At 39.2% G+C, this 24,470-nt stretch overlaps 1 protein-coding gene across 3 annotated transcripts in view; it reads right to left on the reverse strand.

The window, feature by feature from the left end:
• The window catches only part of FKBP5 (FKBP prolyl isomerase 5), a 127,592-nt gene that overhangs the window by 13,765 nt on the left and 89,357 nt on the right, over positions 1-24,470 (reverse strand). For all 3 annotated transcript variants that reach the window (XM_064285188.1, XM_064285192.1, XM_064285194.1), the window contains exons 6-10: positions 19,107-19,263; positions 13,869-13,959; positions 11,312-11,395; positions 4,805-4,990; positions 119-358 (exon numbers count right to left, since the gene is read on the reverse strand). In XM_064285188.1, the coding sequence (XP_064141258.1) occupies positions 119-358; positions 4,805-4,990; positions 11,312-11,395; positions 13,869-13,959; positions 19,107-19,263 (758 nt within the window). The remainder of the gene's footprint in view (positions 1-118; positions 359-4,804; positions 4,991-11,311; positions 11,396-13,868; positions 13,960-19,106; positions 19,264-24,470) is intronic.

Below are 24,470 nucleotides of genomic sequence, written 5' to 3' on the forward strand. Positions count from 1 at the left end.
GTGTTTCTAGGGTTGTCTACCTGTCCCCCTGCCCTACCCTTAACCTTCTTAGAACAAAAAATCAAAGGGGGAAGGTCAGTTACTGATCTACCGGAAGGCAGGTGGCTCCTGCACATACCTTTGCATCCTGCTCTGCAAACTTCTTGAACATGTTGGCATATATCCGGCGGTCCCGCTCATTGTGCTCCTTAGCCTTCTTCCGGCACGTGGAAATCTGCAGCTTTGCAGCCTTATTCTGGGGATTCACTTCCAACACCTTCTCAAAGTCACCCTTGGCTGACTCGAACTCATTCATAAGCAGCTGGGCTTCACCCCTCCTGTACAAGCCCTTCTCATTGGCACTGTCCAGTCCAAGGGCCTATGAATAGATGGTCTATATTTTAGGAAGATAGAATGTAACTCTTCTTATCTTTCTAAATAACTTATCAAAACTCTTTGGCCAAGGGAGTTAGAAGAGGCATACTGAAAAGACAGTGTACAAAATAATTATATACTACTTACCAAAATACAAAAAAAAAAAAACTCCCCAAATTAATTTCTGTATTTAATGCAATTCTTATAAAGACTCCCAAGAGGACCTGGGAAGGAGGCTCCTGCGAAGTACATTTGAAAGTTTATCAGAACCAGCAAATGCCCAAGGATGGCTGAGAAAATTTTGCAGGGAAAAAATAAAAAAGGAAAATAACGAGAAGAGACTAGTCCTATCAGAGGAAAAAATACACTATAAAACTACTGAAATTAAAACAGTTCAGTTGCTGGCACATGGAAACAGGTCATTGGAACAGAACAAAGATTTTAGAAACAGTCACAAACGTGTATAAACAAATTTAGTAACGACAAAGGTAATACAAGTCAGTGGGAAAAGGATTAACTTTGCAATAAATGGGGTCGAGATGGTGGCTACTAACATAGAAAATAAAAGAGTTAAACATCTACTTCATATCATAACAACAAAAATAAATTTTCAACCAATTATGTGGAGAAGGACATCATGCTCGGTAAAGTACAGGGTCAGCAGAAAAGAGGAAGACCCTCAACAATGTGGACTGATACACTGGCTGCAACAATGGGCTTAAGCATAACAACGATTGTCAGGCTGGTGCAGGACCGGGCACTGTTTCGTTCTGTTGTGCATAGGATCGCTATGAGTCGGAACCGACTTGACAGTACGTAACAACAACAACGACATAGTCATATGTAAAAGAACTCATAAAATACAACAGGGTTATTTTTATAATCTTATAGTAGGGTCACTACAAACTGGAATCAACTTAATGGCACACAACAACATGATAGGGAAGATCTTTCTAAATAGAAAGGAGAGGACAGTTCTAACTACATAAATGTTAAAGCTTTCTTAACAGAGAAAGATACCATCAATAAAGTTAAAAGACAAATGAGAACAGGCTCCCTATCTGTCAGACAAAGGGTTGATAAGGACTATGTCAATCAACAGAAAAGAGACAAAGAATCTAGTCAAAGGATGTGAAAGGGCAATTTAGAGAAGAAATATAAATGGCTAGTAAATAACAAAAAGATGTGCAGCTTCACTAGCGACCAAGAAGTAAAAATGGAAATCAGGAATTTTTTTTCCCAACAACAATGACAAAAAAGGAAAAGCACTGACAATACTCAAGGATAACATTTTATGTATTTAAATTGAAAATGTTCATGCCTTTTGACCCAATATTTCCACTTCTAGGAATTTATCCCATAGAAACGATCTCACAGGTGTGCAAGAGAGATGCTGCATAATCAAAAACCGGGAAATGTACCAAAGTGGAAGATAGCTGCATACAAGGGGTGCTATATAGCTGTTAAAAAGAATGATGGGGTGCTATATGGGCTGATGAGATGCAGAAAGATGTCCTTGTTTTCTAAAACTATACATCTCAATTTAAACCTATATATTCTCATCTAAAAAATATATTCACATATGTGCTATTATATGTATGGAAAAAACAGAAGGAATGTGAATGTGTATATGAAGTGATGACTGTGGGCTTAGGAGAGAGGGCCAACAAAATTTTGAGTGGACTTTCACTTTTTTGTGTATTTCTGTAATGTGTGAGTTTTAAATAATTTTATATTACTTTCATAATACTGTTGTTGTTAGGCGCTGTACTTTGAGTTGGTTCTGACTCATAGCGGCCCTATGTACAACAGAACAAAACGCTGCCTGGTCCTGCACCGTCTTCACAATGGTCATTAGTTTGAGCCCACTGTTGCAACCACTGTGTTAATTCATCCCATGGAGGATATTCCTCTTTTTCACTCATCTTCTTACTTTATGAAGCATGATGTCCTTCTCCAGGAACTGGTCCCTCCTGATAACATTTCCAAAGTAGTGAGACACAGTCTTGCCGTCTTGGCTTCTGAAGAGCATTCTAGCTGTATTTCTTCCAAGACAGATTTGTTCCTTTTTCTGACAGTCCGTTGTATATTCAATTTTCCTCGCCAACACCACATTCAAAGGCATCAATTCTTCCGTGGTTTTCCTTATTCATTGTCCAGCTTTTGCATGCATATGAGGCGACTGAAAACACCATTGCTTGATCAGGCATGCTTTTTTTTTTTTTAGTCCTCAAAGTGATATCTTTGCTTTTTAATACTTAAAAGAGGTCTTTTGCAGCAGACATGCCTAATGCAATATATTGTTTGATTTCTTGACTGCTGCTTCCATGGGCGTTGATTATGGGTCTAAGTAAAACGAAATCCTTGACAACTTCAACCTTTTCTCGTTTATCGTGATGTTGCTTATTGGTCCAGTTGTGAGGATTTTTGTTTTATGTTCAGGTGTAATGCATACTGTAGACTGTAGTCTTTGATCTTCATCAGTAAGTGCTTCAAGTCCTCTTCACTTACAGCAAGGATATTTGTGTCATCTGCATATCGCAGGCTATTAATGAGTCTTCCTCCAATCTTGATGCCGTGTTCTTCCTTATACAGTCCAGCTTCTCGCATTATCTGCGCAGCATAAAGATTGAATAAGTACGGTGAAAGGATACAACCCTGATGTACATTTTTCATGATTTTAAACCATGCAGTATCCCTTTGTTCTGTTGGAAAAACTGCCTCTTGGTCTATGTACAGGTTCTGCATGTGCACAATTAAGTGTTCTGGAATTCCCATTCTTCGCAGTGTTATCCATAATTTTGGCTAACACAGTCAAATGCCTTTGCGTAGTCAATAAAACACAGGTAAACATCTTTCTGGTTCATGAGCACTTTATGGGCACAAATATGCATCTCTTCCAGTTGGCTGACCAGGTAGCTTCTTTCAAACTTCTTGGCATAGAAGAGTGAGCACTTCCGGCGTTGCGTCTGTTTCTTAAAACACTTCAACTGGTATTCCGTCAATTCCTAGAGCCTTGTTTTTTGCAAATGCCTTCAGTACTATCGGTTCTTGATCATAGCTACCTCCTGAAATGGTTGAGTCAGGAGCCCTGGTGACACAGTGGTTAAAGCATTCGGTTGCCAGCCGAAAGGTCAGCAGTTCAAACCCGCCAGCCGCTCTGCAGGAGAAAGATGTGACTGTCTGCTTCCATAAAGATTTACAAGCTTGGAAGCCCTATGGGCAGTTCTACTGTGTTCCATAGCGTCACTATGAGTCAGAATTAACTCGATGACAGTGAGTTTTTGGTTTGAAATCGCTGAATGTCAACCAATTCTTTTTGATAGAGTGACTCTGTATATTCTTCCCATCTTCTTTTGATGCACCCATAGAATCCTTCAATATTGCAACTCAAGGCTTGAATTTTTTCTTCAGTTGTTTTTTCAGCTTGAGAAATGCTGAGCCTGTTCTGCCCTTTTGGTTTTCTAACTCCAGGTCTCTGTACACTTTATTACAGAACTTTACTTCTTGTGCCGCTCTTTGAGATCTTCTGTTCAGCTCTTTGACTTCATCATTTCTTACTTTTGCTTTAGCTACCCTACACTCAAGAACATGTTTCAGAGCAATAATAATAAAGAAGCATAAAATTTTAAAAAGGTAATTAACAATAACATCCCTTTCTCAGGCAAAACTCAAAAAGAATCTTACAAAGAATGTAAGAAACAGAATGGCTTCTTCCTTTTCTTATCCTTTCATGTCTATCTTTAAGATGTATCTAATTATTAGATTTTACTCATAATGTAATATACACTGCTCACCCTGAGACCAAACACCTAAAATACTTGTCAGCATCTGCTGGTATACAGAAATACCAGAGTAGTACATATAATAAACCATTGTCCTGGAGACATACAAAAGTACTAAAAGACCAGTAACAGTATTAATAATACATTTGTGAATAGGGAGCAGGCTACTGATGCTTCATGGGCCTTTATTTACATGTACTCTTAATCAGTGAATAAATATGACTATAATAAAAAATGACCTGTATATACCCTTTGTGTAAACAGTTTCAGCCTATTAAAGTCCTGAAAGGCTTAAGTTAAATCTATTCTTATTAATCTGAACCTGAGGAGTTAAGTGTCTCATCTGATACCAAATGTCACAGGTTTAAGGAAGGCTAAAGATAAGAACAGTTAACTCTAAGAACAGTTTAACTCTATCAAAATTTTCATTCATAATGGATCATTACAAATAGTGTAGGCATCAGAAAAGTCTGACTATAAACAAAATCTTTTTTAAAAAAAATTCCCATTTTGTATTGAGAAACGATCCCCAAACATAGAAATAAAGCAGAGGAAAATAAAAAACTGTCCAACCTTTGGTTGAGAAGCAGCAAGAGATGACTACGTGTGGGGACGGGGAGAGGGCTCTGGAATCTCTAGCGCCCATCGCCCAGGAGGCTCTTTACCTTATCGCAGCATTCCACAGCTTTGGGGTACTCTCTAAGCTTCAGGTAGCACATGGCCAGGTTCAGAAAGGCAGCGAGCAGAAACGACTCAGAAGCTTTCGATTCTTTTTCGGATAAACCATACTCCATCTCTAGCCAGGACACTATCTTTCCATACTGAATCACCGCCTGCATGTACTTGCCTCCCTAGGATAAAAACACAAACATTTATTTGTTGTACTAGACTCTGTAGGGGAACAAAAGAAGTATAAGTCACAGCCTTCCCTCAGAAAACCAAGTCCTCAGAATAAAACAATCCCCTCCTTCTACCATGGTGCTTGATCATTTCTTTCTGCTCTCCAGAGGTGGCCATGCAGGCACCTTTTCCCATTCTTTTTTGAAGTCCCAGTGACCTACAAGCTGGATCAGGACGTGCACTATATATAATGTTGTTTGCTCGCATTTACCATTCCATCCTTTTCAGATGGGCAGTTCTTTCAGCAGAAGGGAATCAAGGCTTTTGGGCTACATTTTTGGTGCTAACATTTATCATCCTTTCAAAAGAATGGTAAGCAGTTTATTACGTCACCAGTTTACTTGAAGGGGAAGTTACTTTTCTTTGAATGGTAACTAGTAGATGACTCTCTTTTCTCCTGACATTCAGCACTGCATTCTGGCAAGTGCCAGTTTGAAACACAGAAACACCATAGTTACCTAAGCCAGAAGTTGGCAAACTTTTTCTGTAAAGGGGCATATAATACATATTTTAGGCTTTGGTGGCCAAACAGTCTCTGTTGTAACCACTCAACTTCATCGTTTGTGGCACAAGAAAAACTACAGAGAACAGATAAATGAATGGGTGTGCCTGTGTTCCAGTAAAACTTCATTTACAGAAACAGGCTGCAGGCCAAATGTGACCCACAGGCTGCAGTATGCCAACCCGTGATCTAAACTATAGGCCATGGGAATATAAATAGTTGAACAGCAGCATCTGATGTAAATAATAATTATAAAGCAACATAAATCACATAGGTATCAGTCAGCTAACTATGTGAGAAAAATCTTCCTCCGAATCATATTTTTGCTCTTTCACGTGGTTGGCGAAATTCTAAAAGCTGTGAATGATCACATGAATTACATATATGCTCTATATAAGAAATGCTTCGGCAGAGAAAATGTGTTCACTGCCATTTAAAAATGAATGAAAGACAGGAGTGATAGTTAGTAAAAACACAAATAAAATGGGAGTACAGGTAAGGGCTCTCCTTTGCAGGAGATGACCATAAACTTGAACACATAGATGACATATCTTACCAGATGGCAGAAGAGCAGCCAGACCATTAAGACAGTAAGTTCAATGTTTGACCAATGACACTAGGATTTACCACAGTCAAAGCCATCAAAACATCTCAGGGTAGAGTTATGTCTCCCCATGTACACCCCCCATCCAATGACTTTGAGTAAGAAGAGAAAAATCAGAGATCTAAGAGAGTGTTCCTGTTGTAGAGGACCTCAAGTAGCTGGCATAAGAAATGAGCTCTTCCTGGAGAAAAGAAGCCCCAGTGTCAATATTCTGGTGATGAGGATGAGGTAGACCTGCTCCAACTGGGGGTCTGGGTCTGAATCAGGACGATGCTACCTGCCTCCTACTACCCCACCCATCTTCTCCAATCACTTGTTTAAGTAAGGGAAGACTTACAGGGTTCACCAGTCCTTCTGCAGGAAGCCAATGCAAAAGGATTCTGAGGTGTTATGAAGGAAAAGGGCACCAGAAACGAGTTTATTACCCTTTCTGCTCAGGAATTAAAAAATAGAAACCAGGCCCTTTCATAATAAATGCTGAGATTCTTGACGAAATTTTATAATACTAATATTTTTGTCATAGCCTTAGGCCTACCACTCCTTTTTTGGGCACTACAGAAGAACAAGAACAAAGATCTTACCAGTGTCAGGGTTTGGCATTTTCTCTCTGTCACTGGTTTTTCTCCCACTGGACTTTGAGCTCTTTGAGGACAGAAAACATGTCCCTTTTGGAATATACAGGGTTTAGCACACAGAGGCCCTTAATAAAGGTCTGCTGGATAAATATTACGGTCAAAGGAATATAATTATGGAATCAAAGCAAATAAGATGCACTTTTTCTATCATTGAGATTAGATATGGAGGTGTGGGTAGAAATGAAAGGTCGTTTCATTTAGATTAGGTGAGAAAGACAACCATTTTCCCTCTCATATCTAGTTTGTTCTTCCTCCCTACTCCTTCATGTTTAATATACTTACTAAATTTTCTGACTATTTTCTAATATACTGCTTTAGGAAAAGAAAAAGAAGAGGGGGAGAGAGCACAAAGACCCAGAGCTTATCACATTATCAGTTCAGTAGGCTCTGAATGATCAGAACGGTAAGGCTATGATTTCTTAAAAAAAGACTTCATAATAGTTTCCTCACATGGTAAAGTATTATTACTTTTAGAAAGCTCATTCATCTATCTATTGAATATCATTTTAATCAGACAGCAACTTCCAATGAGCAAAAGTCCTTGCTTTGCAGTATTCCTGCTGCTGATGTACTAAAACAGTAATTCCCAAATAGGGATGATTTTGTTCCCCAGGGGACATTTGGCAGTGTTTGGAGAAATCTGTGGTTGTCACAGTGGGGTGGGGGGAGGGTGCTACTGGTATCAAATGGGTAGGGGCTAGGGATGCTGCTAAACATCCTATGATTCACAGGACAGCCCACAACACAGAATTATCTGGCCCCAAATGTCCATAGTGTAAGGGTTGAGAAACCCTATACCAAAAGAATGAAGGAAAGAGAAAAAAGGCATTGTGGACTCTGTTCTCATGAGGTTTTTCAAACCTATTTTTTTTAAACTAGTGTCGCAGATGACTTGTTTCTAAATCTCATAACTGGTATCTTGGTTCAGCAAAGTGGTGAAAACTTAGCAAAGCTTGGTTTGTCTGAAAAGGGCTCAGTGGTTATTTTAGGGATCTTAAGAACAGGGGCTTTGGTGGTGTAGTGGTTAAGTTCTATGCTAACTGAAAGGTGGATGGTTTGAACTCACCAGCTGCTCCACAGGTGAAAGATGTGGTAGTCTGCTCCTATAAAGATTTACAGCCTTGGGAACCCTATGGAGCAGTTCTACTCTGTCCTACAGGGTCATTATGAGTTGGAAACCACTCAGCAACGGCTTAGGGGTAAGAACAATGCTTTCTGCCGAGGACCACAAGGTGGCGCAAAAACTCCATATCATGAAGGAAAGCTCAGCAGTGTCCTCAGCATTCCTCCAAGTCAGAAAAGCAAAGCACCAAGGAGTTGTGACAACGAATGCTCTTGTCCTGCAAAATACTGTCAGCTATGACGGCAAAACCCTCATCTGCCTGACTGGCTCACACGATGTCTGGTATAATATCATGTTCTTATCTGTGCTTAGTAATTATTTTCACAGCCAAACCAAGAGTCCTTTCCTACTTTTATTCTTGTTAGTGTTTAGAGGTTGAAATGAGGATTTTACAGTCTAAAGAGCAAAATCATTCCCATTCAAAAAAAAAAAAAAGTATAATTCAGCATCACTGAGAGGAGAGATAAGGAGCCCTGGTGGCACAATGGTTAAAGTGCTCTGCTGCTAACCAAAAGGTTGGAGGTTCAAACCCCTCAGCAACAGGAGAAAAGACCAAGTGATCTGCTCCTGGGAAACCCTATGGGCACCTCTACTCTGTCCTGTAGGGTTGCTATGAGCTGGAATCCACTCGGTGGCAAACACCAACAACAAGGGCAGAGATCTACCCACTTAGGTGTAAACCACACTGTCAGGTCAAAGGAAATGGAGCTCCAACGTGCTGCTGGCATAAAACATAGATTTGCACTTCCCCCTTCCCCCCACCCACACATCTGGACTCTGCATGTGTTCAAGGTGCCAAGTCAAACACCCTGGAAAGATGAGGCCCGGGAGGGCCCTGTGGCAGATAGAAACCTGCCCTGAAATTTAAAAAGGGAATGTGTTCGGGAACTACCTACGTACCATTTTGAAAAATCTTACAGTGGAAACTAAGATCAGTGCTGGGATCTTTTACCTATAGTTATGAAGGTGCCCCCAGGGGAGTTTTTAATAGTACAAAATGTTCAGAGACATTCTGGGAGAAAAGTTTTAGATCAGTGGTTTTGAACTTTTCATTAATTTTTCCCCAATGGACTGAAGTTTTGAAAGATTTTGTCTATCAAATTACATGTTAAAAATAATTTGCTCCATAAGTATGACTGCTAACCTAGATTTTATCCAAAGGTCAGTAATTTTTAGAAGGTTCCTAATATTATGAAATACGCAAATCAGTGTTGCAGTTGTGAGGCTAACAAGCAATAAAGTTAAGTAATTGTACAGACACTTACACACTGCCTTCCATTGCTAATCACCTAATTCTGGCCATCTCTCTGTACATATCCAGGACACAGTTCTATGACACACGGCTTCATGACATTATTTCGTTACCAGTAATGTTCTCTGGAGTTCTTCATCTTCAGCAACCAATAGGAGCTTCTGAATAGGTCAGCTTCCTTACTACACGGAGTTGATAATAATTCTAGTCAAATGCCAAAAGCTTCAAACCCCCCAAATTGTTAATATTCTATGTAGCAGTTTTGGGAAATATACATAGGTAAAGATGAATAGAGGAAACACAATTCATGACTTAAGGTGTTACGGGATTTTACAAAACATTTTCATTTTATTGTAACGTCCAAACTAAAAAACCAAATCTGTTGCTGTTGAGTCGATTTCAACTCATAGCAACCCTATAGGACAGAGTAGAACTGCCCCATAGTTTCCAAGAAGCACCTGATGGATTTGAACTGCCAGCCTTTGGTCAGCAGCCGTAGCTCTTAACCACTACGTCACCAGGTTTTCCTACTGTAGTGTACACATGGGTATACAACACAACCCACTTGGAATCTGAATTGAATAGAAGTATCTTTTTTTTTTTTTTTTTATCCAGTATACCTCCACTAGAATTAAGTCAAACTTACTCTCAAGAGTTTGGAAACCAACAGAATTGTAGGGCTGGAAAGAAATCTGGGGATCATCTAGTCTAACTCCCTTCACTTTTCACATGAAAAAATAACCTCTTTGGACTTTAAATCATTTGGAAAGCCACAGAACCCAGTTTCCCAATCAGAGCTCATTCTATCACACCCCAGTGCTTTCTGGTGAGCCATACATTATTTTAGTGGATACAATAAAAACCAAAAAAACCTCTTGCTGTCAAGTCAATTGCGACTCATGGGGACCCTATAATAAGTAACTATAAATAAATAAATATATTATCTACATCAATGGATTTCAAACTTACTTGACCTTGCCCACAGTAAGCAATACTAAATTTAAATCACCATCCACTACCCATTCACACACAACTGAACAAACAGAAGTTTTATGAAGTCAAACTTATCCTTAATATATAATACAATACACTTCCACTGAAATGATTTCAGGACCCAATAATGGGTCTCAACTCAAAGTTTCAAAAACAATAACCATACATGTTGCCCTCTGGCTGTGTTAATTTTGTGCTGATTATACATTTTTTCCTAACGCTTTAGTTGGTTCAGCTGGGATAATGCTGCCTCCCCAACCTTCAGATAAGATGCTCCATGAGGACTTGAAGGACATTTATGCATCACTGCTTTACGCTGTTGAAAAACGTCATCTAATTTCTGATCATGAACTACCATGGGAAAAGAAAGAAAGAAACCCACCCCAACAAAGCTCTCCTCCTCTTTCTAACTCTCCTTCTCACTAAGACTTTCTGGTTCACAAAGAGAAAAATAGCACATATTTGGGGGCGGGAAGCGAAGGATACAGCACTGATAAAACTGAACAAAGTGCTATTTCTTTTTTCCTTACACATGAGGGTTTAAGATCTAAGTAGAAAATATATTCCTAGATACTACGAAAAGGGTTTCAGAGAAGCAACCTATGATGAACATTTGTGGGGGTTTTCTGAGGATTCCTGACAAAAGCATGTATGGCAGGGATCATCTTGGCCATTAGAAGAAACTAATACTCTCCTCCTCTTGTCAGGTTCTTTTGAAATTGGGCATGTTCTCTTTTCTTTTGTCATGTGTCTCGGTGATTTCACCAAGACAGTGTGCAAAGAAAAATGATGTGAAACTTACCCCAGTGAATTCTATTACTTGCTAATAATTATTCTATTCATTCTTTCACTCCACAAGTACTTGTACCGACTATGTGCCAAGCAAGACGCTATAGGCCTTGAATGATATAGTGATGGGTGGTCTGCCTTTAATGGAAGGTTACAATCTAGAGTAGAATATGTAAGAGGTATTTGTGTTTTTAGTCACATTTATTCATTCTTTCCCATCATCTCTTATACTGAGATGACAGACTTGTAAAAATTCAGGCTCATTCTTACCAAGGAGGGTATTGATAGAATTCAGAGTAGGGAAAATCAGCACAATTCATTGACACTTGAGTAAATTTTCTGAGATGGAAAGGACTGTACAGGGACTAACACACCTTGAAGTACACGGTTCCCTTCTCTTTGACAATGGCAGCCTGCTCCAATTTTTCTTTGGTATCCATCTCCCAGGATTCTTTGGCCTGTGTGTAAATTTGTGACAATGGTTAGCTGAACAGAGAAGGAAAAGCATCAGCTGATGTCCTTAAGAACAAACAGTAGCTACATTTAGAAAATAACCCCACCTCAAAACACGTTGGCTTTTCAAATTATGTGCCACTGCTAATTCACTGATAGGCTAGTGTTCTTTATATTGTTTCAAGAACTCATTTTCCGTGATAACAAAGCTATTGCCAAAGTGAGAGGAGCAGGCAAAACTATAGTAAGGAACATAAACGGTTGAGCATTGTTAAAGAGTGTGTCCTCAGAATTACAAGGTAAGGCCATATAATGAAAGCTCCCAGAACCCAGTGCCGTTGAGTCGATTATGACTTATAGCGACCCCTCTTATTTTCCTCTTGCAAGTCTCTCCACTAAGCTACTATTGTAGTTTTAGCAAGCTGTGTCTCTCAAGCCTCAGTTTTTTAACTCTAAAATGGGAACATTATTTTAGTCAAGTTACAGTTGTATTTTCATACAGAATTTTCAAAATGCTACGTCATGAGGCTGTCTTCCCACCCCCGAAACAACCTGATATACTAAGGCCTCCTAACTGTACTAATTTGCAGATGTCTATGTGGGGAATTTCAAGTAAAATATAATTAGCAGGGTAAAGCTGATACAGAAACACCAATTTAGGGCCATTGATAAATGATTTCATTATCACCTACTAGTTTCTATTTTGTGTATCATTAGTCTCTACCATTATAGATATAAATCCAGAGGCAACTACACTTTCCATATGACCAGCTGGATTCAGAAGGATCAGAGTCAGCAGAACAATCTGGGATCCTTTAAAAAGTGACAATGGGCGTGGCCAGTGTTATTTACTGTCTATGGATTATGAAGTTTAAGTGGGCAACTAAAATTCTTTCTATTCAAAAGGTATATAGTGGTGTATTTCTGTGTCAGAGCCTTTTCTTCCTTCATCCTTCCATTCTTTTTCAAAGGAATAAAGAGAAAGTTACTAGTCTTTTTGGCAACCCCATGTTGCTCCCTAACGACTTAGCTTAATTATTTAAAAACTGAGAAACACGAACCCTTTCCATTATTCATATTGGCTTCAATCTTCACAGAGTATAAATATATTCTTAATACTACAAGGCAGCAAATTAAATCTCATGGTCCCCAATAACATCACACACCTTCACATGGTTTCAAGTACACCAAACAGGGGTGGGATATGTTCTGAGCACGATGACAGAGAGCAGGCTCATGGCACACCACAGTGAGAATGCTCATAAATAAGCAGTGTCCACTGGCCATGGCTGGGAAGGGGCAGAGGGTTACTTTATAAAAATGGAAATAGGGAGGCCAAAGGTCTAAATAACCATATGTCAATGATTATTTTCTCTCTTCTTAACAGTAATTAAAAAAAAAAAAACAAAAAAAAAACTATGAGCTATGAAGACAGCATTAGAGGATCAGTGTTGAGCAAGCAGGCCTTCAGCGATGACACGTCAAGAGCATATATTTGTTTTGGGGAACATGAGGTGTGTGATTAGCAACGTCACTGTTGAGGGCAAACCCAAAGCAGTCCTTCCCTCACTTTCTTAGGTTCACAGGACAATGATTACACTTCTGAGTCTAATAAAATATAAATGGTCATGTTTCCAGTCAAAAGCTTAATGTACAGAAAATGGATGTAAGCACTGAGGGAATAAAAAAAGGAATGCAAAATGCAGTCCTTGGGGGGCTCCGGGAAGGTGGGGCTTTGGTGGTGCAAGTGGGGATTTAGCTGAAGACGACAGCATACCTAGCTCAGGCATATGCTTTGTGCTTCTCCAGTTAAACCGCTGCTGGGAGCCTCCAGAGGTGGGCCTGAGATGGAAATATGCTCAATTAGGCATAATGTTTCTGGAACCCAAGGCAACTGGCAAACTCTGCCTTTTCTCCATTTGGACAGGTATGTAAAGACAAGGCCTAGGGCTAGCAGGTTTGTCTCTTGTGTCCTTTACACAGAGCCTGGTGGCCCGTGAGGTCTTGCATACGGGATAATAACTTGCAGCCATAGTGAAGGCCACTTCATGACTTCTATAAAGGGGACAATCCGTTCAGCACAAAAAAAACTGCACTCCACCCCCTCAAGGAGCTGCTTGGCAGATCACGAACCTTTTTGTCCTCAACTCAGGAAAAAAATAAAAGTACAAAAAGAACAAGTCTAGGAACAAATAAGGGAACAAGTCTTGGATTCTACCCAAAAAGTTAAAAAAAAAAAAAAAAAGGCTGACACATAGGAACAAAATAAGAACACGGAGCTCTTTCGTTGTGTATCAGCTGTGCTGCATCAGTTGTCCTGTGCTCTAGCAGCCTCAGAGACAAGACAAACTTGATGATGAAAAGCACAACATACAAATAAACACTATCTATAACACCTAGTAATACAAGATACTGATTTATAGGAAGTAGGTGGAGTAGAAATCTACCACGATTTCAGAGAAGTTGGTATTTTCTCACCTTTTCGAAGCTCTTAAGTGTAACTTCATATATAAGCTCAGCATTAGGTTCAATGCCAAATTTAGGCTTGCCTGCCTCTCCAAAACCATATCTGAAATGGAGAGTAAAAAACAAAACTTTAAAAGAACTGGTGTATTTCCAGGCACTCCCTTTGGGATTCTGAGGCATCACATTACCACTGAACTATCATCCGCATCTATCACACATCAGAGACTCTAAAGACAAACCAGATGTTGATCAGAGGTGTCAAGTATCACTGCCGCAAATTTTTTTTTTGGACACTGGGCTCATTTTAGTTTTCCTTTCTTCTCCACATTCATATGCAATGCAACACCTGTACTCCTTGGGAGAGCTTGCTTAATGTGATTTTAAATGTCGCTGCCTTTTTTTCTGCTTCATTTTATATCGACTTCTTTGTATATACGTCATATCTATAGTGGCCACTATATATATATACACATATATATATATATACATATATATGTGTATATATATATATAAAATGATGGCCATTGACTGGCTATTTGGACTTTTTCCCCAGGTTTTATCAGCAGGGAGGACAGAGAAAGACACAGCTACTGTAACGGTTTTAACAGTGTTTGTTAGAGGTATGTTTTAATTTTAAAGTGGTGTCACTTTCCAGTGGTACCACTTCCAGGCAGACAAATGGAGGAAAGGCTGACATATCAGAGAAGAATATGTTCTCACAGTATTTCTCCAAGGTTTTTAAAAAGACCATCAGAGAACGTAAATGATATAACAAATACATAATAAAAAATAACAGTCACAGCAAACTCCAACACCTCATCAAGAGAAATACTCCTACAGCTCTGCAGCTATCACACTGTAGAACACTACACCTTTTAGCCAAAACTTATGGAATAAAATAACTAGGGATATAGAAATCTGTTTAGGGTATGTAAGATATTTAACACATTAAGTGCATTAGAGGAGCATACATGTACTAGAATGGAAGCTCCAGTAGAGAGAGCTCTGTCTGTCTTGTTCAGTGGTGTCCCAGCATCTGGAAGAACGACCAGCAGAGAGTAGTGTTCACCCGAATACATTTTGTTCCCATTCGTTTCCATCCAAACTACTCTTTAATACAGGAAATGGCATTACAAAAAACTTGGGACATACATGTCTTTCTCTTTCTCTTTCCCAAACTTTCGAGGTATAAGTTAAAAAGATATCAAAACCAGGTTGATGCTCATACTTCTGATTTCCTCTGGGGCAAAAAGACCAGAGCGGGAACATGAACACTCGTATCTTGTTGCTTGCACTGCATTCTTCACCCCTTGCTTGACTCTTTCAGGAACAAAATGCTTACTCACTCACCTCCACTGTTACACAAGAAAACATAAGCTGGAGCCACAGAGAGACATAGAGATACAATGAGAGCTGGTAGGAATGGGGTGTGGTGGTTTTAATAGCAGGGCAAAGGGTATCTTCAGCAAGGAAAGAGAAGAAAGAGGACATAATTACCAGTGGCCAGTTTTAGGAAGTGGTAACTAGTTTTCTACTTTGAGCTCTTAGGTCTACGTATCTCCTATTTTGTTTCTGCCCACCTGGTAAACAAACAGCATTCCTTAACCACTGAGGACGAAGGTAGGTAGATAAGCACATGGTTACTGAGAGCAAGTAATATTTGGAGCCCTGTGCTACGCAGACAGAAATGTGACAGATGATTTGGCATGTGCTTTAGACCAGTGGTTCTCAACTGGAATGCTTTGCCTCCCGCTCCTCTGGGGACACTTGGCAATGTCTAGAGACATTTTTGATTATCATGGCAGGCATCTAGTGAGTGGAGGCCAGGGATACTACTAAACATCTGACAATGCACAGGACAGTCCCACAACAAAGAATTATCTGGCCTAATCCGTCAATGAATCGACCGACAGCAACTGGTTTGGTTCTTGTAATATGTCAATAGTGCCAAAAATGAGAAATCCCACCTTAGTGGGACAGTGGCAGGCCAGCAGTGGTGGCAGCAGTGGTGATGGTGGTGGTATAGGCGTTGAGTCGAGGAAGATGCCAAAGCATCCTGGTTATCAATGAGATTAAAGACGACGGAAGAAGGGCATTGCTTCTAAAATCTCTCCTGGAAGAGGCTCTGTCCGGATGTCTGCAGAGCACATCATCCTGGGGCAGGCATAAGCCCGCCCGAACTGTGAGGGAGCATCTAACTCAACTGCCATGTGATACAGGAAGTTGTATGACGTACGCGAGATCAGCCTGGGCAAGGACCACCGCACGCAAATTCACCTGACTGAAATATAAAACACCACAAATGGAATTCCAGGACTTAACCAAAAGACCAGCTAGACTACAGTATGAATGTCCTTGAACTAACAGTTGTCTCCAGGCAGTAGAGATACAAATAGTAACAACTATTAATGACCATTAAGCCTTTACAGGCATATAAGAAGCACTTGTACCATAAGTCTATACCAATTACTTCCTTTTTAGATATGAAGAAACTGAGGCTCAGAAAGAAGTGCTCCTGGGAGTCACACAAAGAGGCAGTAGTAAAGCAAGGATTTAAATCCAGATCCTGTATGTTCCCAGGAAATGGCTTAGTTTTTTTGACCCATGCTGCCTCATAATTAGATACCATGGTTCTTGGCATCCCGTGTTTTTTTGTTGTTGTTTAGGGTCAGTGCAGGACAGAAACATAAGGAGAGGAAAAAGAGAAAAGTTAGAACAAGCCATACTTTACCTAAAATGAAAAAGATTAATGAGTCACGGTATTTGAAACAATAAAAAGAGAAAACACTGTTCTGATGAGGGAGAGAAAATGGGTTCTTGGTGATTTCTGCTGCTTTTGGATGTGTTTATGAATTTCTTACAATGAAAACATTCTGCCAAGGAGAATGAGTCTGAAAGAGACTCATCAGAATCAAAGAGGCAAAAAGAAGGAGTGCCTGGCACATCTTTTGGAGAAGAAAATAAAAATGACACTAAGAGTAATACAGAGCCTGTATACGCAACAGCCGTATTTACAGTCACTCTCAGATCCCACATTCTGTGGTAAGTGGGAGTCTGAATAAGACAAGCACATTCATTGCATGCATTCAAAACATGCCCAATGTGTAGGGATTTTCTGCATCTGTGCATAACGTTACACGGTGCTTATGTGGACCATCTCCTACTGCAGCGTAGGCACTTTACGTAACTCCTAAACATACTAACCAACACTGTAAACAGAACGTAACTTACTCCTTTCTTACTATGCTAAATTATTTCCACAAAACCTATGAAAAACTTTTAAACCTAGCAACTTAGGAAAACATGTTGGCTACTTTTATGACTGAAAATTTCCCAAGAAAGACCTGAAAACTCTACTGTATGTTAAAATAGGATTTCCTTTTTTTTTTGTGGTCTGAGGGTAAAATGGAAGAGAAGGATAATGTCATCACAAAAACGATAACAGCTAACATATTGAGGGCTTATCTGTGTCAGACACTTTGCTAAATGCTTCACATGCATTGTCTTATTTAGTCCCCCACAACTTTATGAGGTAGATACTGTCATTCCCATTTTAGAGAAGGGGAAAGTGAAACTCAGGAGAGTTAAGTGAGTGCCCAAGCACACACAGCTGGTAAGTTGCATAGCAGGGTTTAGCTATGCCATTGTCCTCTTTAAAATCCTTCCAAAATGCTCTACCTTGAACTCTCTGAAGGCTTCACCAAGCCATCTTTGATATAATATCTTCTTCTTTTTCTCTCCCCTATTCCATTTTCCACTCTTACATTCTCCTTTAACCACTAACGAGACAACGATTTAAACTTGCAAGGAACTACCTGCAATCGTAAATGTAAGGACAAATGAGGGGCAGCAGCAGAACAATGTCTGATTCTCTTTTCCATTAAGCTTGAGGTATCTGCCTCCATGGTTGCCTTGTCAGCTAGGTTAAAATGTAATGACCTGATTTGTATTAATACTATATACTCACAATGTATATAGAACTTATCTTCAAGGAGCTTAAATATGAAAACATACATTAAACATACAAATACTGCTCTCTTTATATGAGTTTAAAAGTACTATAATTCTGGAATGCCATATTAAAAATAATTAGAGACTATTTGGATAAGAAGAAGATAGCTTTATTGACACTGCACTTGGAAAAAACAAAAAGTTCTTTACAGAAAGAGAGAGGTTTAGGTAAGAATGAACTTCAAATACGCAGTATATATAAACAAAACATACTGAAGTGGAGAACGTAAGAATGGAAAACGGGATGGGGAGAGAAAAAGAAGGTATTATATAAAAGGTGGCTCAGTGAAGGCTTTAGAGAGTTCAAGACAGCATTCTGGAAGGACTTTAACATGGCTAAAATATCATCTGAGAAATATGATTATGACTCAAGCATAAGGCACTGGATTACTACAAAGGCTACACAAACGTAAAAGACTGTACAAAAGGCACAACATTACCTTTTGGCAAGTACAGGTCACCAAGATTTCCAGTAACTCAAAATCCTGACTGAACTCCATCATGGAGCCAACAGGAGAATACACTAGATACAACAATGAACTTTCATGCGAACAAAACCAAAACACCCTGCTTCCTCTCTAGGGTCCATTTCTCAAGATAGAAGGGTTGGATTCATGGTATAATTTTAGATCTAAAAATAATACCAAAAAAAAAAATAATAATAATACCAAACATGTTTTCATAAAGAGAGGCTGTTCGGGTTTGATAGTTCTAAGCTTGGAAGTGCTAATGGATATCCTTCTCAGGAGAAAAATTTAGGCACAAATGAGTCGCTTCTGCCATCTTTAGATCCAGGAAGAACACATTTCTTTTAAGGGCTCTGTATAAGAACAGATGGCACAAATTTAAGTGGCAATAAATCATCTAAATGCTTCTTCTATTCCCACCCCCCACATGTTTTATTGCCTCCTGCCTAATTTACAGAAAAAGGAAGAGAGGGCCAAAGAACCATGTGACAAGGGCCAATAGCTGCTTGTCCTGGCAATACGGGAAGCAAAACAAACAAAAAAGCAAAACTTGCCTGTCATTCCTACTCTCAACACACATCAGTCAAGTAAACATGCTCACAATTTGCAACCTTTGTGATTGTACGACCTATGAATTCACTCGATGACTAACTGTAGCCTGATTTCATTCATTGTTTCCACCGTTGGCCTTAACTTCACTGAAAATGTTGAATGCTGAAAATGCGAGTTCTACAGATGACTTCACTGTGTACTGAACTGGCATCCTGCTTACCGTGGTCCAAGATATAAAATACATTGTTCTTCCCGCTGCATCTTCTCCAGGGCTTTGTCGATTCCAATTGGAATGTCGTGATCTTCTCCTTCACCAACAATGAATGTCACATCTCTGCAATCAAACAGCCGTCCACCACAGTGGCCAATCAGGTGGACTAAAGGAGAGGAGACAGGACAGTCAATAAAGCTGCTCCTTAGGACTGGCTAAGTCAGTGAAGTAATAAATAAGTGTCTGACAATGTAGCAAATAGCATTTTCCCTTTCCCATTTCATTAAGAGACAGGCTTGGTATGTCTTGTTGAAGCTTAGTGTGCCCGGTTATAAAAGTTAAGAATAGCCATATTACTGATAACTGTATCAATAAGATAGCTTAGCAGCTAATGAAACAAACTGGAAACATAGGTTTAATATAGGCCTACTATATGACATGGGAGCCCTGGTGGTGTAGTGGTTAAGAGCTTGGCTGCTAACCAGAAGGTGGGCAGTTCAAATCTACCAGCAGCTCACTGAAAACCCTATGGGGGAGTTGGACCCTGTCCTGTAGGGTCGCTCACTATGTGTCAGAACTGACTCAACAGCACCTAACAACACTTTATGACATTGGTTTTCTCACCCAGAATAGGGTCAAGAAATACTACATTATTTAATAGATAATTATCAAAATGTCAAAATTTTACATCAAGTATATACTGGCTTAGACATCTATCTATATCTGCATCTTGGCTTCAGATGCTTGAGTGAAAAAACAATTGAGTGGCTATTTTCCCAATAATAAATAAAGTTTAACTGAATACCGAAGCTCTTTTCTTAAAGAGTCCTAATCTCATTCCAAAGTTTATTAGAATAAAAACAGAAAATCCAGAGGCAACGTCATCAATAGGCAACTTAGCTACAGCTGGTAGCAGAAGTAACAAATATTAAGTGTGAAGGGACCGATAGTTTCTTAAACCCTCGTAAGTCAAATTTCTCAGTAATCTCTCAAATGTTAAAGTGAGGGGGTCAACTTCTTGGGGCCTAATTTCCCACCTCACTCAAACTCACTCAGCTCATTCCCAGGGTGATTTCATGTTAAGTAAGGGACTTTTATTTCAAGACCAAGATAGGAAAAATGCATACAGATATATTTTTTTCTTGATCAGTTACTCTCTTTTTTTCTAGGACAAACAGTTCTCTGAAATGTCGAAATACTTTTAATATTAGGGATATTTATTCCTTTTTATTTAGGTCTTTGACTCAGTAAGTAAAATATATGGCTTGTATGCTAGCATAACACTCACCAAGCAATAAAATAATTTGTCTTTCACAAAAAAGTTTTTACTCCTACTTCTATAATGTAATGGCCTCATTTCCTAAAATGTCTCTTTTTTCTAAGACTGGTTGATCTACTTTAGATCAATAACTTGCTTTAAAGAAACTAAAAACTCACTTGTTCTGGTAAACTCATTTCATGTCCAATAAGACAATTACTGTTGACCAAATACAAATTCAATTCCAACTCACTCTACTTTTGAACTACATGATCTCAAAGGTCCCCTGGAGCTCTAAAATTCTATGCTTCTATGACCCAGTAATATAACTCTTGATATAGGCCCGAAAACAGCTTCAAAGCTAATTACTGTAGTTAATCATTTGATCAGATTACCTTTAGCCTAGGCCTGGAGAAGGAGAGAAACTTTGAAGAGTAAACAGCAGCAGTGTAGACACTAGGGACCAAAATGTCACCTGAACATTTACGCTTTGAAGCTCTCTACCCTTTTCTAATTCACTAGGATTAATATTGTCTTGGTTGGTCCCCATTAAAGACATAGGTGGAGTCTAGGAAGCTTGGGCCAAACTCCACAGTCAGCACCTCCAAATGAGCGCTAGGGCTAGGCTGGCTCTCCGGGTGGAGCTGGCTTATAGGCATTTTGTTCCATGTCCCGTAGTCCTAAGTACAGATGATTCCCTTTGTTACGCTCACTTCTAGAATACTCTAGATAAAATAAAACTTAATTTGCAACAAACCGAAAGTTCTTCTGAATTGGAAAATACTTAAAAAATAAATTCAACTTTATTTTTTTAAATACATGCATAGTAGACAGGTTCTCCAGGGAGCCTAAGGCTTAAGATATTTTTACTAGAGTAAAAGCTCATGTTTCTAAAGGGGTTGAGAGTTCTTAAAAAAGTCTGTGTTCCCAAATATTTTAAAAGCTGCCCAAGAAATTTAATTTAGACTAACAGGTGACACTTTTCATGAAAAACGATGTGCTTAGCAAAGTGAATTTCAGCCCACGTTATGTGGAATATCTCAAGTAATGATACTTACTATTCTAACAGCTCACAACTAGTTAACACGGTCTTTTTGTCTGAGGTTTATTGTTAGAAGTATCATCTTCCTCCCTAGAGGAGAGTACATTTAGTGGGGGAGGAAACTATCAGTACATTCGTTGCGGCTTCTGGTTGATCAACTTTGAATATGTTTTCAAAACAGGAAATCCAGAGACTCGGAAAGGATTCCTGCCTGTGTGTCAGTTTCCTAGGCTGGTTTTACACTTTATGCATGTATTTGATATTGAAATTATATACGAGTAATTTCAGAAGTGCTCTTTAGAAGTGATAACCCATCATGTTAAAAAAAACGATAAGCATGCTGGCAAAAACAAGCAAAAAAAAAATAAAAAGCAAGTCAAACTACTACAATGAAGGCATAATTCAGACAGCAAAACAAAACATTCATTGCAGCTGATCTCACACAGACAATAAATGATAGAGCCAATGCTTGTGGCCACCCAGTAAAAAGGTAAAATTTTGCAATAGCTCTTATAAAATACTTGCTACCTCATATACGGACTAATTTTTTTTTTCCTGGTAAATCTAACTCTTCCAAATTGGACCTGAACAAGCACTACCTACAGTAACATAAAATCTTAGACACAAACACATATGTATTTATAAAATCTTTCAATACTGACTTATCTGGAATGTCAAAGCAAGAGGAGGTATAGCCTCAGGGTGAATACAGCCCATTGATTCTTTACATCCTCAAGTAGCAAAGACTATCACTCCGTTAACTGGTTTCTAAACTTGGAACACTGGTGTGACAAGTTCTACAAGACTGCTGACAAGAACTCACACACCACCTTGGAGCCACAGAAACGCCTGCAGTTGCCACAGTAGGGCCCTCCCTCTTGGTGATAGATGCAGACAAGCTTAGCTCCTCTAGATTCAGTTATTTCTCTTTATACTGTCCCAACAACTGCTACCAAAGAGCCGTGGCAGTTCTGGCTGTGGAAGACCTGTGGTTGCTTTTGACCTTGCATCTCTCAGTGCAAATACTCACTTAATAAATATTTAATAATAACCATCATGACTCATTGGGAGCTCGGCCTCTAGGGCTCAGGAGGTCTGTTGCTAATCCCAACCAACATGATTTACGGGAAATAAATGATCTATGACGTGCCCAAGGAGAATAAAAGTACATACAGGATGCTTCTACTTAGGGCTTTTTGGGTAGAGAAAGAAATAAACAAGTTAAAAAGAGACAACATTTTTTCTTCTTAAAGTCTGGGTAACTTAAAGGGAGGGGGGGTCGTCCAAACCCTAAAGCTGAACCAAACCAAATTATCCTAGTTTAACTGTGCAATCCGAGTGTAACCACATCAAGTGAGCTCCGTCTGCCTGCAAAACATCACTTAAACTGGAGCTCTGACTTATTGTTCTCTTACTGCCCTAGAGCAATTTTGTTTTGAAGAGCACAGAACACCCTGTTCTGAATGTGGCTGGCACATGAACTCGATGTGCTGACAGCAATTTGTACTCCGATTAAAATAGGGGGAAAAAGGAAAGAGAATGCACAGCAGTAACAAAAACTGGAATGCAAGAACCCAAAAACTGTACAATTTGTGTTGTAGGAAGCAAAACTGAGAAAGAGGCTCCTTAACTTAAAATTTTAAAAAAAAGTGCTGTAGGCGCTCCAGCCTAAAGACGTTTGGTCTGGTAAGTGTCTGTTTTTCCCTTTTCTAATTATAGTAGTTGGTGTCTGATAGCTTTGCACTCATTCCCAAAACAATTACTGGGTCATGGGGATTTGAATGGGAATGTTGTAATGGCATTACTACCAGACAAGACCGGTCATTTGGCCAGAGAAAACCAGGTTGTGACAGGTTACTCCCACTCGGCAAGTTTTCTCTCTGCTGCCTAATTCCGGCCAAATGACTTTCTCTCCCCTTGTATTTCCTGCCTAATAAGAGTATCCAGGAGATAGCGGAATCTCAATAACCCCCTGAAAAAGCAAATGAGGAAGCAGAAATGGATTTCTAAAAGCAGCAGATGCATACTGCACTCGAAGAGTAAAAGAGAAACAGTTCCCAGCAAGGTGGCCAAACCCGAAACTGCCCCCCTTCCTCCGCTGTACCCATGTCACACCGTTTGAGATGAACAACCACCACTGTAAGATGGCTTCTGGAACTGAGGGTCACATGCAAACTGAGGGCACCAAAGGAACCTGGCTTCTTCAATAGAAAAACACATATGCAAATGACTTACATTCTTTAATCTAAACAGGAAGAATAGACCCAGCAATAAATTCTACACCAACACAAATCCTCACATTCCTCTCCTCACACCAGTACAGCACTTAAGGGTATGGACCTGGATTCCAGTCCCATTCTGCCACTAACAATTGTAGCTTTGGGCATGGTAATTTAAATCAGATGAAATTCAATTTCTTCATTATAAAATACAGATGATAATGTTAGCTAAGTAATAATTGTTGAGTGGATTAAATTAGGTACTGACTTCAGGCTTTTAGCCCAGTACCTGGAATTCCTGCATTCATATGTTGGGGCATCTACCATACGAAAACACCTTGTCATGTGTGGATATACAGGGGTAAACTCAATGGATGTTAGCTATGATTATTTTCCTGCAATCAGTGGTAAATTATACCAGATTAAACATGTTTTAGAACTCTGTATAAGAAAAATACTTAATGGCTCCACAGAGAAAGCTATGAAAGTATGAATAAAATTTCCAGTGGGCAAAAGCAATGTCTTACACTTCTTTTGTACTTCACAGTGCCCATCACAGTTCAGGGCTAGAAAATAAATATTTATTTAATGACTAATCCGAAAACAGGGCATTAAGAAAAAGGGTAGTAATTCCCACTAATTTATGGAAATTTTCCTTTTTGAATCTATTAGTTCTCTTATTTTAATAAATTCTAGGAGGCTACTGAAATTCTTTTCTGATATGGAACTTTTTTTTTTTTTTTAACATACTATTCTAAAAAAAAGTGATCCACTAGGTAGGTTTTATGGAACAAAACAAGACTATTCTCTACCAAGATTTTACTCTGCCTTGAAAATACTTTCTTAGTAGAAAG

The sequence above is a fragment of the Loxodonta africana genome, chromosome 1 (assembly GCF_030014295.1).
Source record: "Loxodonta africana isolate mLoxAfr1 chromosome 1, mLoxAfr1.hap2, whole genome shotgun sequence".
In the NCBI taxonomy this organism is placed as follows: domain Eukaryota; kingdom Metazoa; phylum Chordata; class Mammalia; order Proboscidea; family Elephantidae; genus Loxodonta; species Loxodonta africana.